General features: G+C 51.2%; 6 protein-coding genes across 6 annotated transcripts; 5 read left to right on the top strand and 1 right to left on the bottom strand.

Moving 5' to 3' along the window:
• Positions 1-681: 681 nt before the first annotated feature.
• On the top strand, positions 682-1,530 carry AtWU_06372 (alpha/beta hydrolase; the record flags this gene model as incomplete). The annotated part of the gene is made up of 2 exons (XM_035501481.1): positions 682-1,092; positions 1,156-1,530. The coding sequence occupies 2 exons, from the start codon at positions 682-684 to the stop codon at positions 1,528-1,530; spliced, it is 786 nt and encodes a 261-aa protein (XP_035357374.1).
• A 615-nt stretch (positions 1,531-2,145) lies between these two features.
• Positions 2,146-4,367, top strand: AtWU_06371 (NmrA-like family protein; the record flags this gene model as incomplete). The annotated part of the gene is made up of 8 exons (XM_035501480.1): positions 2,146-2,293; positions 2,345-2,454; positions 2,512-2,585; positions 2,643-2,806; positions 2,863-3,178; positions 3,241-3,471; positions 3,527-3,878; positions 3,972-4,367. The coding sequence occupies 8 exons, from the start codon at positions 2,146-2,148 to the stop codon at positions 4,365-4,367; spliced, it is 1,791 nt and encodes a 596-aa protein (XP_035357373.1).
• Positions 4,368-4,476: 109 nt separating this feature from the next.
• AtWU_06370 (carboxylesterase) lies at positions 4,477-6,477 on the bottom strand (the record flags this gene model as incomplete). Its single annotated transcript, XM_035501479.1, has 4 exons — positions 4,477-5,148; positions 5,199-5,857; positions 5,918-6,153; positions 6,221-6,477. 4 exons carry the CDS (start codon positions 6,475-6,477, stop codon positions 4,477-4,479), a joined length of 1,824 nt encoding a protein of 607 aa, XP_035357372.1.
• Positions 6,478-6,961: 484 nt separating this feature from the next.
• AtWU_06369 (sugar porter family MFS transporter) lies at positions 6,962-8,803 on the top strand (the record flags this gene model as incomplete). The annotated part of the gene is made up of 5 exons (XM_035501478.1): positions 6,962-7,079; positions 7,183-7,452; positions 7,533-7,988; positions 8,051-8,656; positions 8,721-8,803. 5 exons carry the CDS (start codon positions 6,962-6,964, stop codon positions 8,801-8,803), a joined length of 1,533 nt encoding a protein of 510 aa, XP_035357371.1.
• Positions 8,804-10,061: 1,258 nt separating this feature from the next.
• Positions 10,062-11,045, top strand: AtWU_06368 (cutinase family protein; the record flags this gene model as incomplete). Its single annotated transcript, XM_035501477.1, has 4 exons — positions 10,062-10,137; positions 10,190-10,275; positions 10,333-10,547; positions 10,607-11,045. 4 exons carry the CDS (start codon positions 10,062-10,064, stop codon positions 11,043-11,045), a joined length of 816 nt encoding a protein of 271 aa, XP_035357370.1.
• A 2,629-nt stretch (positions 11,046-13,674) lies between these two features.
• On the top strand, positions 13,675-15,333 carry AtWU_06367 (carboxylesterase; the record flags this gene model as incomplete). The annotated part of the gene is made up of 2 exons (XM_035501476.1): positions 13,675-14,254; positions 14,309-15,333. The coding sequence occupies 2 exons, from the start codon at positions 13,675-13,677 to the stop codon at positions 15,331-15,333; spliced, it is 1,605 nt and encodes a 534-aa protein (XP_035357369.1).
• Between the last annotated feature and the right edge of the window lie 167 nt (positions 15,334-15,500).

Here is a 15,500-nt window from a genome sequence, read left to right as displayed (position 1 = left end):
TTGCAATAGACGTCGGTAGTGTCATGGGTTGTGTAGCAAGCCATCATTCAGTTTGGCTATTTCCTCGGGTGCAAAGTGAGACCTAATTAGGTGAAGGTAAACTAGTAGCCCTAGGCCCAGTTTTGTAAAGAACCGGCTATAATAGCGTGACGTTATTGAGCAGGGGTGAGTTTCAAATCGATCGAGATCTTACTGACTTACAAAAAGATGATTGGCCCGCCGCTGACCGAAAAAGGAAAGGCGCGCTGCAAGTGCCAGGCATGCAGGCATCCATGGTTTCATGCACGCCTCGAAAGGAGCCAAAAAGTATATCCCCTTGTCCTCTCACCACCATCTTCTCAGTAGTATCGTACGGATTTTGATAATTCTTGCTAGATTATTAGCATTGCATATCATTCCCGCATGGTCTGACGAAGCTTCCTATTAGAAAGAATCACTGCAACAAGTTAGTTTCATCCACTGTGGGAATCTCGGGACTACTAGTGCGTGGATAGCCGCAATAACGACCACACTGCTAGTGCCATGAGGTGGAGAGGTAAAATCGGGATGATCCGGCCATTCGAAAAACTCGTAATCTGGTTTGAAATTAGCTCTGGTCCTGATTACCCCGCTAGGCCTATCTGTTTCTAAACTTTGCTTCCTCGCTTTCCCCTCTCGATTACAAGCAGTCCAATATCCACCATGGCCTCTTCCACCGTTGTCCTTGTCCCTGGTGCCTGGCATCAGCCGTCCTGCATGCGCCAGCTGCAGGATGAACTGACAGGCCGGGGGCTAAACGCCATCACTGTTGCTCACCCGTCCATTGGCAACACCTCACACCCGCTGAAGACCTTGGTGGATGACAGGGCGAGTCTGCACGCCGTCATCGAGGAACTCGCTGATAGCGGCCATTACGTGACTGTGGTAGCTCACTCTTATGGAGGTGCAGTTACCTCGGGCGCATCTGAAGGGTTGGGCGTCGCCGAGCGACGTGCGGCTGGCAAGCCAGGTGGGATTGTTATGATCGTATACCTTGCAGCCTTTGTCGTCCCTAAAGGCCAAACTCTTCTCGGTTACTTCGGTGGAGTCGCCCCTTCCTTCTGGGAGATTAAGGTTGGTTCTGTCAAGTAAATTGAGCCATTCTGCGTGAACGATTCTGAATAGTTGGTGGCCCAGGGTGACTTTATCTATGCCAACAATCCGATCATCAGCGATCCGGCCAACCTCTTCTACAATGACCTCCCCAGCGACGTCCAGGATTACTGGATCTCTCAGCTCCTCCCCATAACAGCGGGGTGTTCCCAAGTACCCAACACTTACGAGCCGTGGAAGTATATTCCATGCACGTATATAAAAGCCAAGCAGGACCAAGCTCTGTCACTGGAGATGCAGGAGAGCATGATCGCCACAATGGAATCCGTTACGACGCGGACCCTGGACTCCTCTCATTCGCCTTTTCTGAGCATGCCCCGTGATGTTGCCGTGCTGGTCCAACAATCGGTTGAGGAGGGACTGGTAAAAGCCGCTGGTGTTGATATTCCTACGGCATGATTTGTGTGTGGAAATCTGTCTCGAATCACACTTTTTATGCACACTTCGAAACAGTATCATCAGCTTGAACCATGTTAGGTATTATATCAGCAACAATCATCCATGTATTGGGATACAACGCGCTCCTGGAGATGCCTGGTAGCACTTCAGAGCACAAGAGCACCTGTGATCATAGTAATGAATCGGGCTAAGGTCATGAGATCAGCCATCTCACAATCAGCTTAGAGAAGTACCCTGAAAACCATGTCAAGCACGAGGAAGTAGCGCGACCTGCTGACGGCCGTTATGCCGGCCAGTCAGTAACCAGAATATCCATGGCTAGTGATAGCTTTACAATGCCTTCTTCTTGTCGGCTTTTGTTGGAAAAGTTCACCGCATCCGCGCGGTGTCGCATGGCAGCGATACTCATTGTATACTGTTTTGGCCCACTTAGCAAAAACATTAACCTAGAAAAGGTGCAATTGGCTAGACCTCGCTAGGACTAAATAGTAACAAGGCCTCCGGAGGCGGTGAGATGAGCATCTGGATCTGCCTCCCCGGCGCTGCCTCAATTCTCTCCACTCCTTCACTTTCTGCCTCCAGCCTCAACTTATCATTCGTTAATCTAACCATCCAATGACTGCAGACCCTTCGCAGTGCACCAGTGGGGGTTCTCTTTTACTATGCCATCCTAAAGGGAAGAAGACCCTCGTTGCTTGTGACCAGTGCCATCGCCATAAGCTCAAATGCTCGCCTCGATCCCAAGGATGCGCCCGCTGTCATCGTACGCCTCCACTTCCCGCTGCCTCACCCGGCCATTTCTGATCAACCCCAGGATTAGGGATACAGTGCACTTCCAGTCGCCCGATTAAGAGACGCGAAAGGCGACCTACTAGACAGACGCCCCCACTCATACCTCCTCAACTATCGGAACATCCATTGTCGGTGCGGCCCATGACACCCTCCCCGGCTTATGCGCAGATGTGCTGAACCCGACTGCAGGATGCACCTGATTATCCTGTATTGGACTGTCTTTGCGATCTGCAGATTTTGACGTCGGAACAAGCCACGCCCAGGTATTCCCCCAACCTCCATCATGTCTTGGAGCCTATCACGCTCACCACAGACAATAGCGCTTTCCCGCTTCAACTTTCACGTTTCGAGGCCTGTCGTCTGTTGGAGCACTTCTATGCTTCACCCAACCAAGAATTCCATGTCTTACTCATCCGAAAAGGTAGACTCCTAGATCAGTGTGCCCCAAGGCCCATACTGCCAACCCTGCTACTTTCAATCCTATGTACGCTTACGGACTTCTCCCGAGCAATGACCCTTCAGCCATCTTACACGCTACAGGTGTCGCTTGTTTCATGCCGCCGGCGGAGCAGTCACTTTATGTATCGGAACGAACAGTTAATGAGCGGATGGCTCAAGGACGCTATCTCCTTGACAAGCTAATACAGCAGTTTCACCCCAGGACATTACCCGATACCAACCATGTGCTCGATGATGCCTTAACGGCATTTATCATGACAAGTATCGCCCCGAGCGAAAGATCGGTCGAGTCGAGTTTGCAATACTGGCTTATATTTCTCAGGTTTGTTGTTCAAAAGTTGGAGCTACACAAAGATGTACCCGATCTTAGTCAGGATGACAAAGAGGAAAGGAGGAGGTTTGTCCTTGATGCCAGAATATACATTAGCCACAAGGTCGTTGATAGTGAGATCATGACAGGTTATGGTGGGCAACCTATATCATAGATCGACATGCGGCTTTGTCATTCAACGGACGACCGCGAATCACCGACAATGAATGTCTGTTTCTCCCGACTCCACGCCCTGATGCATTATGGAATCAGCCTGGCCCATTACTTCCCCATGGTCAACAGCCAGGCGCGCATGAAACAGTACTCAGCTATCATGTTGGGAATCTGGATATGCTAGGGCTTTTCCTGCCTCTTTCAAGGTAGGATTCCCTGTGGTTCGCCAAATTCAAGCCGTCGTATCTGAATCTAGTGCAGGATTCTGGGCGAAATCTTGGAATATCGCTTTCTTAGCGACCATTCAACATTTAACACATGCCATGATCTTTTGAACACGGTGCAAACGAATATTTTGCAGCACCTCAAGATGTGGTATCAATCTTTTGAGGCTCTTGTAGGCTCGGAGTTCAGCTTGATTGCTGAGCCAGATTGCCATTCATGTCCGGTAGCAGAAGTCCCACCAGTGGCTTACTATGGATTTCACATGTACCACTGCATGTTTGTATTACTACATGGTCCAATGGACGTGGTGCGGATGTATCAAGACCTTACATGGCAGTCTTCTCCCGACTTTCTGACAGCCGGCGAGCATGCTGTAGCTTGTGCAAATGTGAGTCACCACAAATTGCGTTGGCATATTCTGAAGAAGAACCCAAAGTTCTATCTTTCTGTAGACACCTTTGCTCACATGAATTCGATGAAGGTTTCCCGACACATATTGCGGATCGATCCACAACTGTCTCTGATGTATAGATTTTTCGGAACCTACTTTTTACAGTCTTCATTCATCTTTCTCATTCTGGCACAAAAGCTGGGGAAGCAATCAGATGACCTAATCTTACGCAATTGTTCTATTAATCTACAGGTTTTGGACATGTTTGTAGCTGCGACAAACATGGACTACCAACGCACGTTTGCGAAGCTCTTGCGCCGGACGCTGTCATTCAATATGGCTGAATCTTCCGGGCATATTGCTCCCGACCATAGTCAATCGACGCCAGAGCTTACTGGTGTCCCGCAATCATCTTTGGATCCAGAAATGCTTCGTTACCGCTGGGCCCCAGGCTATACTGGGTTATGGGTTGGCCCAATGAGCTGAAACTAGATCAAACATACCGTCCGTTCACAACTGTATCAAAGCCTGCACTGCTAGGCCTTCCCGAAGAGTTACAAGGGGGTCTAACAATTGTCATTATGCTACTAGAGCTTTATATAATATGGCTCGGACCAGTTATGGCTTGTATGGCCTGCTGGGCGGAACGCCAATGTCTGCCCAGGACCTGGAATCTGTGCAATCTATCCGTCCAAGTCTGATCAGAGTCCATGTGGACTGTTGATGTGGTTCGGTCACTGCCATAGACAGTTGCGTTACCGATCTCGATATCGGGAGATGGGGCCGTGATGAATCGGATCCAATCTTCTTGAACGCGGTCGACTAAGGCGGCGTTAGTTGGTGCTTCGGCTGGCAGGGCCTCATCTGCAATATGTATTGCGTCTGCGAAGCAATTAAAGATATATATCAAGTCGACACAGTGTTGGGCAATTCCTTGCCTGGGCCCGGGGAATGGGTTGCCCACACTCATGCGATACGAGTGCACCGCAGTAGGACGGGGAACGGTGGGGCTTTCTGTAAGCTTTTCCCTGGGCACCTCCCAATCCCTTAGTTCTTGTCTTGCACATTGCACAGGATACCCGAACTGTATATCCGTCAACAGCTGAAGCACCCGTTTTCTAAGCTCCGCCGTGGAAATGTCTGGCTGAAAGCCGTAGGCCTGGTATAGTTCTTTCAAGAACTCCTTCGACTCCACCCCTGCATGTAGTTTTTCGCTCAGGTGCTCATAATTTCTGATTCCATTTACCTCGTTCATGTGTAAAAGACCCTGTTCTTTGTCAGCATATGATGTTGGCCCCGTACAATGGGCTGACTAACCTCGACATCGGTATCACCGATTAGAACCGGAATTACCTCGGTACGAGAGGCCGGTATTTCCGTAACAGATTCACTCTCAGGGCCATCCAGGTGAACTGTCCAGCGACCATTTGGCCTTTCTGAGATTGTAAGACCGTCTTCCACTAAGGGACAGACAATGGAACCCAACTTTCCAGCCGCTTGCAGGATCTCCGCGGGCGGAAGGTTTGCCATGAAAGCCATTCGCGAAATAGCATCGCCCGCGGGAGCTCCTGCATGCTGACAGAAAGCACTCCAGCGCACGTTGGAGACGTCCATCGAAATGGGACCGAGCACACCAACAGTTCCCGATTGAATGATTCCTCGCTGAACCAAGGGCTCGCCTCTGCCAAGAATAGCCTCCAGGACGTGGGCATGCGACGAGCTTCCACCCGCTGATTGACCTCCGACGGTGACCTGGGTGGCATCACCGCCGAAAGCACCAATGTTCTGACGCACCCAGCGAATAGCAGTTCGCTGATCGCTCAGTCCGAAATTGCAACCTTTCCTCTGACCTTCCGGTTGGGCTTGAACGATCTCGGATGAAGCCGCGAAACCAAACATGTTGAGGCGGTAGTTGATGGTGGCCACAATTATGGGAGTGCCTAGCTCAACTGATTTCTTAACAAGGCGAGCCGGATCTATTAGGCAGTCAGTGGTACTGTAGCTGACTACACCTGATCCTGAAGCTAGAAACTTACCCCACATCGGGTCTGTTCCTGCACCGAAGCTATACGCTCCTCCATGGATATACACGTATACTGGCAATTTCACTCCCTGCGCATCGAAACCGGCTGCAGCAAGGATCGCAGCACTGGGTCTTGTTATGAACAGATTGAGACAGTCGAACTCCGACTCCGTTACGTCGGCCGGGAACTCGAGATGAGATTGAAACTCGTCGGTGTTGTTAGGTTCCTGCGGCTGAGGGCAACGAGGACTGACGCACAGGTATTAAAGTTAGCGGGCTATAGTCCTGCACACTCCAAAGCAACATGTCGACCTACCCGTTTCGTGTTGCATCAAATTCATCCCGGGGTAAGCGATCACGGAGCAATGCATGCTGCCATCTCGCCGGCACAGTCCCATACGGGATCCCTCGAAAGTCCTCAATTCCTGAGATGGGTGATTTTCGACCGATCACCCGCTGAGGATATGAGGGCGAGGTTTGCGTTGGGACAATGACGACTACTGGGTCGCTGGACGAGGCGGGAGCCTGGTCAGGATCCTCGGGCACCCGAAGCTGACGCACTGCAGCAGTCATAGTGTCCGTGTGAAGCAAGGAATAGAAATAAGCAGGTGTTTGCGATCCCGAGAAACATGGTCGGCGCGGCTAATGATTTATACCTGTCGGGCTCGACCATCGTGGAGTTGCATCCCTAGGGTGGATCCCCCTTGTTTCCGTTTGCTGTTCGCGGCCGTCCGCATCCCAAGCTAATCTGTCTCATACCCAATCAGCATCGCTGTTCGGACCGCGCCGGTGAACTCTAGTCGGTGAATTACACTGCTGGCATTCGGCCAATTTCCTTCTTTACGGCTGGGATCTCTTTCATTCGGTCGGCTGACAGGGCTTCTCCGCAACCCCGGCTTTGAAGACGAGAAAAATCTGGGGTGGAAAGGATAAACTCCTCCCCAAGTTGCCTCAATATAAAAAGCACATCCTGACAGCGCTCATTGCACAATGTCTTGCTCTCCCCTTGTGCGTTCAAGTCGGTTATCCGTCTGGCTGTCTAAATACTCTCTTCACTATGACGGCTCCAATGTCGGCCGCAGCTGCCGCCCGAGCTGACTGGCGTGCCATTGCAATCTGCCTGTTCATCACTATTGCAGCCTTTCAATTTGGCTTCGACTCATCCTATTACTCTGGTGCGTCTGCAGCCTTAACCCTTCTGCTGACCAGCGACCCGCTGAAGACCATGATACTGGCGGACCTGCTTTGATTAAAGTACACTAATACACATCCCTATAGGTATACTGGTGATGGAGCCCTTCATCAAAGCCTATGGACATTATGACAGTGCAACCGGCGGCTATGTCCTCAGCTCTAGCATTCAGTCTCTCACCACCAGTATTATCAATGTCGGTGAGCTCGTCGGAGCCGTATCCTCATACCTTGTCGATGACAGAATCGGTCGCCGAGGGGGCTTGTTTGTTTCAAGCACATTTGTTGTCTTTGGGGTGATCTTTCAGGTCTCCGCCGATAAACTTGCTCTGTTAATTGTTGGGCGGCTACTCCTAGGTCGGTACTTATTCATTGACCGAGGCTGTACCACCGCTGCAGTGGCCGATACGTTGCAACTGTTACTAACCGATGCGTAGGGTATGCCGTGGGTCTGATTTCGTGCTTGGTTCCGCTATATGTCGCCGACTGTGCCCCGGCCCGGTTCCGTGGGGCTCTGGTTTCTCTCTACCAATTCGATGTTGGTCTTGGACTGCTACTGGGTGTCATCGTGGACAATGCGACCAAGAATCGGAACGACAGCGGCGCTTATCGAATCCCCATGGCGGTTCAGCTAGTCTTCCCGGTCATTTTGGTCCCGGGGCTTATCTTGTTTGCCCCTGAATCACCTCGCTGGCTCTTGAAGAAGGGGAAGACGGAGCAAGCCCGTGCAGCTCTCCGTCGCTTGCACGGCAATCGACCCGACGTGATCGAGAGCGAAGTTTTGTACATATCCGGGACACTCGAAGAAGAAAGTCGCGCTGAAGGTTCGTGGAGGGAGCTACTACACTGGCATCAGGATGGTCGCAAAGCATACTTGGGCATGGCACTACAAGGTAAGATGGAAGGCCCTTCTCCTTCTATTGTTTTCCGATACTAAATGTCTTCTCCACATCAGCATGGCAACAAGCCTCTGGAATCAATTTCATCACCAGCTACGGAATCGTGTTCTTCTCGGCTATCGGGATGACCAACTCATTCCTGATCCAGATGGGCTTGTATCTGGTCCCAATGCCCGCGGTATGGCTGAACCAATACTGCGTCGAGCGCTTTGGCCGTCGCCCTATGCTTCTTCTCTCGTGCGTCCTTGTTGCCATCGTCCTTCTGATTGTCGGCGGGGCCGGAACAGCATCCCATAAAACTATGACTCTCGATCGATTGATCGTCGCCATGGTATACATCTACATGATCGTGTATAATCTTTCCCTAGGCCCCGCCGTTTGGGTCGTTACCTCGGAGATTGCTGCCGGACCGAACCGCAGCAAATTGATGGCTACGTCGACGGGAGTCAATTGGTTTTGCAGCTGGATGGTGACTTTTACCTTCCCATATCTCTTCGACAGCGATGCTGCCAATTTGAGCGCCCGAGTCGGCTTCATCTACGGTAGCCTGATGGTCGCGGCAACGGTTTGGATATTTTTCCTGCTTCCGGAGACGTCTGGACGCACGTTGGAAGAGATACAAATCCTCTTCAAGAATGGTGTCTCCGCCCGCAGCTTCAAATGTATGACAAACATCCCTCCTTGCTTATTGTTAGGCAACAACGTGACTAATTCGACTTTTTGCAGCTTATGACATCCCCGGAGTGCCAGGTGACTCTGTCCTCGAGGAAAAAAAGGAGGCTCATGCGACTGAGGTGGAGGAGGTATAGGGAGGGGTACCGGACGTGACTCACTGTGAGTGTATACTGGGCACCGATGCGTGTGTGATATTTTATCTATGATGTTATTCAGTGATCAGTTGCTGCTACCTAGTTCCTCTCTCGCTTGCGATAAAGCGTTTCGCGGGCACAGAAATTATAATCTGTTTTCTGGCATTGTTCCCAAGCACTGGATTGGCATTGGTTTAGAGCAATAAATAGACTTTGAAGTTCCAGCACCAGTTACTAATGCATTTTATTCTTGTAGAAAGCGTAAAGAAGATGCTTCTAGTGTACCATTGCCATATTTACAAATATCTACCCGGTACCAGACGTTATTTAGGTCTCGGCCGGACCTCGGGTAAACAGGGTTTCTGTCTGCTACACGCAAACGCGCGAATTGAAAGTGAACCATCATTATGGCATCGACATAAGTTTTACGTTGACTCTTAAGGGTCTGCGGTGTCGGCAGGCTCCGACAGGGGGTGATTGTATCAAACAATAGCATTATGGTGATGGTAGTCATAGATGGACTCTTCACCGTCTAAGAAAAAAAAACCGACCATGGAACGACCCCATGCAAATGACATCAGCGTATGAGTTTTGCTCAACGATGTTTACCCGTCCCTGAATCCCAAAGTCTCTTATGCGAACCAAACGTTAAAAGCATTAGGCTCGCATTTCTCCATGTTCTGCGACCCTGAACCGTCCACCGAGACGAGGGCGTGGTCGGATCGCCCGGTTGATCGACCGTGGCTGATTTTTGGGTCCGAGGGACATTGTTTACTTGAAACCACTTATCTTCGAGAAAACCATGCATTGATTGCTTGGCAATCGCACCTGTCGAGTTTTTCTCGAAGACAACATGGCGAACTTTACCTCGAAGTCAGGGTCCTGGAGTAGGCGACCCAAAAACATGGTCGGGATGTGAAACACGCCGTTGGTGCGCCGGCACCAGGACCCCTAATGCAGGGTCCTCGGCATGCCACGATGCCAATCCTCAGTCCACGGTTCGGTCCCCTTCCTTGGCCCGTGGTTTGCAAAAATTGGTCGGTCCCTTTGTCCTGAGCCTCTATATACTCTATATCAATACTTCTGCCTGAAACAATGAAACCAGCCTATTTCTCTGGGCATCGGCACACTAATGGGTTCGCCATGTGATGTGCTGGACGAGTGAGACAGACCTGAAGGATAAATTTCAGCCCTGCTGCCCAGGCGATGGGCATCGATTCATTAAGTTCTTTGCTCATAGCACCAAGTGGTCATCATAATGAAGCTTCTATCCATTCTGCTCGGGCTGGCAGGTCTCGCTGCTGCAAGTCCCATGGGACTTGCTGAACGTCAACGTAAGCAGATACCACCATGCTATGATCACAGCGCCCCTGGCTAATTGGTTAGTTTCTGATGGTAATGAACTGCGCGAGGGCTCTTGCAAGCCCATTATTTTCATCTTTGCCCGAGCATCTACTGAACCTGGCCTGCTCGTAAGTAACATGATCTTTTCACCTGATCAAACACTCGAAATACTGACGGGATCCAAGGGTATCTCCACCGGTCCTGCTGTGTGCAACGACCTCAAGATGGCCAAAGCCGGCCAGGTCCTCTGCCAGGGTGTGGGGCCCGCATATACGGCTGATCTCATGTCGAATGCCCTCCCAGACAACACCTCCCCGGCTGCCATCAGCGAGGCGGAGAGTCTCTTCAAGCTGGCTGCTTCGAAGTGCCCTACCAGCCAGATCCTGGCTGGTGGGTATAGGTTGGTGGCTCTTCGATACCCTCCAACCACTCCTTATGCACCTGCTGATTTTAATATAGTCAAGGAACAGCTGTGATGGACGACTCCATTAAGCAGCTTTCTGACGACGTCAAGGACAAGATCAAGGGCGTTGTGCTGTTTGGTTACACCCGCAATGCCCAGGAGGGAGGTCAAATCGGCAACTTCCCCAAGGACAAGGTCAAGATCTACTGTGCCATGGGTGATCTTGTCTGCGATGGTACCCTCATCGTCACCGCCGCGCATTTCACCTATGTCATGAACACGGGTGAAGCTTCTCAGTGGCTGGAATCTAAGCTCAGTGACACCACCACTTCTTCGTTGACTGATTCGTCTTCATCTGGTACCTCTTCGAGCACCTCGACCGGTGATTCCTCTTCGGAGTCCTCATCCGCAACAGGACTGGGTGGACTGAGTGGGCTATCCGGCCTGGGCTCGTCTACGTCTGGCGGTTTCCCTTCTCTGGCGTCGCTTTTCTAAGCCGCCAAGTCCAGAGAGGCTAGAGTGGCCGTGGTGATGGATCGATGATTTCAGCCTGAAGGTTCTCCGGCTTTGATATATGAGTTACAGAACCTTATGATGCTTCAAGCTTTACATCTACATACATTGAACCGCATGTCCGATCGAAGTCGAGGTGGATTTTGTGAGTTCATGAAGCTAGCTGTTTGACAGTAGCTTTTTCTCTCTCATGCTGTTTCTGTCCACTTTGTATCGTTTCAAGAGTCCCAGTATGGGGGCACTTGCTTGAGTATAATGAGCCTACTTGAGATTTCATTCCGTGTCTTGTGTCCGTCTCAGTGGTTGAGAAATCTTGCTGTGCGACCAGCCACATCAACGAAGCGAAGTAGATGACCGAGAGTCATGTTTTGGTTCTTTGACCGTGAAAGAACCTTTGATGCTACGTCGAATTAATCTTTACGTTCTAATTAGTCAAAGAATGCACTATCAACTAATATGCTTCAAAGTCCGAGCCCGTGAATACCCACTTGGTTGCGACACTTTTTCCCCTCCGACAAGGACGACCAGAAAAGTAATTCTACTTGACCGTCAAGCTATATCATGTTTCTTTTCGATGAAACTGTAGTTTTGGAATTTCCTTTCTTGCGACGGATATTTCATAACAGCGAAAAAGATTGAAGATAATCGACTGCAATTAATAATGAAGACCGCTATGGCTGGGTTTGGGAGCGCAATGCAAATGTTTTGCCTGAGGCATACAATGCCATATCGCAGTGCCTCATACGAATATGAAAGAAAGGCGCCCTACTAATCTTATCGCCAGCTTATAAGTTGCCTTAGCTACAACTTCCAGGGGTTTCCCTTCCATGACTGGCAATGCTTTTAGGTGAATAATCCTGGGAGACGCCGTGTTGACTAGAGGGCAAACCAAATCAAAAACTTGGTAATATTCGGGGGCCAGACGTTCGGTCTGTATGACCGGTAATCGCTTACAGGAGTAACCCGTTGATAACAGCTATAGATCTCATATGCTGAAAAATTCCTTTATCGGAGTGGGGGGAGGGAGGCTTTTAAGAAAACACGCTCATGGCTGTCACGAAGGATAACATCTCGGTGAGCCTCGTGGGCTAAGTTGGAATTGCTTTTCGCGGATGTCGTTCAATCCTCTTCGGTTAAATATTCCAGGATTTGTAGAGCGAATGGATCATGTCAAAGCTTTCTTTCGTTCCAGAACCAGGTCGATGGGATGCAAGAGGTCCCACAAATGGGTGATCCCTTGTACAGGTCGCGAAAAATAGTTGAATCCCGCTAGGGTCGGAAATGACGTCTACTTCTGATCTAGCAAAATCGTGTAAAGCTTTTCATCTCCAATATATCACGTCGTGATGGCTGCCTCTTCCATCTTTCGCAGATTTGCCATCAAGTATAACAGTGTGGCTGACCTCGTCTCGCTACATTGTTTTCGGCGAATACCGAATTGGGTAAACTCCGCGAGGTGCGCGGACCCTCTCCCTTTTTTGACTCTGTTTATCGTTCACTTCATGGCGGGCAGGCCGGTCGACGAACTAATAGATAACCCTTTGGAAGTATTTGTCAACATTATGATTTTTCTAAAACTTTATTGGGGTGGATGTTTGTGGATGTCGAGGGTCGATAACCGAACCACATGGCAATGGGACGAACAGCCGGTTCCTTGCATGGTGGAGACCTCAAAGACTGGATTGACTAGGACTGAGATGTGTATGTCGGCAGATCTCCCAGTAAACACTCTGAATGGAATCCTCGTGTAAGCTTGATAGTAGACTGAGAAGGAAACAGAGGGAGAAAGAAGTGGCCAGCAGCACGTGGCCGAGTAAACAACTCCATCACGTGTGACCATTCCAACCGGTACTGGTACTGACTTCCCTTTTCCCACCTTCCACCTTTCACCTTCCAACTTCCAACTTCCAACATCAGAATCAACTCCAGCTGCTTCTTCATCACCTCCAATTCTCCAATTCTCCCCCTCAACGATAGTACTACTTCACCATTCTTGACTCGAGTACCACCAATGATACCTCTTGTTTCTCCACCCCTCTGGTATTGCTTCTAGGAACTTCGGAACCCCCAGCAAAACATACTTCGTATCTCTGCACGACCCATCCCCAGCAATATCCATTAGTCACAATCCTCCCTGGTCTGCTATCCCCTCCATTGCATCTAGGCAGCAGTGTGGCCTGATAGGAAGTCTCTGACTGACTCGAGAATCGATAGTTTTGCGCCTCCCACGCCAAGCTCTGTCCACCACGTGGGAGAGACCCCCCAGACGACAGAATACTCGATACACAGCATCCAGAAATGGCACCATGGACTAACCTCCACTGAATCGGCTGGTTCTGACTGGCCTCGTCTCGCATCCATCGACTCGCCGTACCAATCAAGCTAGACCTGGTCTCGCCCTGGTGGAGTGGTGCCAGTTAGCGGAACGGCGGCGCGGGTGGAGAACCATGGAATCTCTCCTTCGGAGCAAATTCCACGCCTTCCGGGCGCGGCTTTTCCCTTCTTCACCCGCGACCCGTTTAAATAGGGACCCCCTGCTGCGTGGCCATCACAATGCCGGCTCTTGTTCTTGCACGCCTCATCCTCAATTCCTATACTGCCATTTCCCATCATGGGCTTGATGCGCAAGACTGCTGACCAGGCCCTGGGCCTGACCGCCACCGCCCTGGCTCTGGTCAGTGCCGCCCAGGCCACGGCCCCGTCCGTCACCGTCTCCCAGGGTCTCGTCCGTGGCTTCGAGAAAAATGACACCAATGTCTTCCTGGGCATCCCGTTCGCCGAGACGACCGCTGGTGAAAACCGCTGGAAGGCCCCCAAGGCTCTGTCGTGCTTTGCCGGAGGCGAGTTCAATGCTACCACCTATGGCCCCTCGTGCGCCCAGGCCATGTCTGGCACCGCCATCACGGCCCAGAGCGAGGACTGCCTCAGCCTGAACATCTGGACTCCGCTGAGCGGTAGTGATCTGCCCGTCTTCGTTTATATCTATGGCGGAGCCATGGTTACTGGTGGCAGCAGTAACGCCCAGTGGCAGGGCTACAACTTCGCCCGCAAAGATGTCATCTATGTCAACTTCAACTACCGCGAGAGCATCTACGCTTCGCCCAATGCCCCGGAACTTGAGGGCCAGTCGCAGAACTTTGGCATCATGGATGTGGATTTGGCCGTGCAGTGGGTTTATGACAACATCGAAGGTATGCTTTCTAGTTCCACTGCCAATGTGTCACTGTTACTAACCGACAGCGCAGCTTTCGGAGGAAACAAGTCGAACATCGTGCTGGGTGGTCACTCCTCTGGCGGTGTGCATGTCGACCATTACCTCTGGAATCACCCGGAGACTTTCCTGGCTGGCGCCGTGGAGATGTCGGCCAACGCTGAGTCCGGTCCGGCCTATGCCCCGGCCGGCGTGGCTCTGGCTCAGGTCGTTGAGGATATGTTGGCGGCCAACGTGACGCTCGACTGTGATGCCAGCAACTACACGTTGGACTGCTTGCGCGAGGTTGATACCTACGCCTTCCAGACCACCTACTTCAATTCCACTTCCAACACCTGGTTCTCCCCCATTGTCGACAACATCACTCGCTTCTCCAACTACACCGACCGTTTTGCTCAAGGCCACTACCCCAAGTCTCTGCCTCTTATGGTTGGTAACTCTGACCAGGAGGGCCGTCTGTTTGCCTATGCCTATGCTTCCGAAAACACCAACTTCACCAAGTGGATCCACACCTTCGACGCGGATGTCGCCTGGGTGCCGTCCGAGGAGCTCTTGGATGCGTACAACAGCTCCGATTACTCATCCGTCTCCTTTGAGAGCGGTGCCTGCTACGGTGATGCCCGTTTCCTCTGCTCAACCGACTACCTTGTCGACGTGCGCTCGAGTGAGCAGCCCACCTGGATCTACCGCTGGTTTGGTAACTACTCGAACGTGCTTGGCGTCGCCGGCATTGGCCCCTCCCACGGCAGTGAGGTGCCCTTCTTCCACGGTGGTAATGAGTGCTTCTCCAAGTTGAGCGACGTTACCACCGCCGAACAGGAGCTGGCGGACTACATGAACGACTGGTTCGTGGCCTGGATCAAGGAGCCCAGCTCCGGTCCCGGATGGGACCAAGCTCAACCCGTCAACGGTCCTCTGGCTCGCCTGGGAGTTCCAGGCAACGAGCTGGCGATCGAGATGAGCACTACCGGCGCCTACAACGGACGCTGCCAGGCCGTATACAAGCCTAACTTCCCCAAGTATCCGGTGGTGCAGAACCCGGTGCTGCTGGATTCATAGAGGATGGAGACGACGTGACGACGTGACTAGCTACGCCGCCGTGGGGCGTGCACTTTTCCGTAAACTAATTTCATTTTACGAGACATAATTTCATATAATGATTTCATTTCCGTGTGTGTGCGTATGTGTGTTAAGACTGTTAAATTTCATTGTATGACCTAATGTGA

This window comes from Aspergillus tubingensis (genome assembly GCF_013340325.1).
Source record: "Aspergillus tubingensis WU-2223L DNA, scaffold_8, whole genome shotgun sequence".
NCBI lineage: Eukaryota > Fungi > Ascomycota > Eurotiomycetes > Eurotiales > Aspergillaceae > Aspergillus > Aspergillus tubingensis.
The sequence above is the reverse complement of the archived record's forward strand: the minus strand, read 5'-3'. Positions and strand labels throughout refer to the sequence as shown.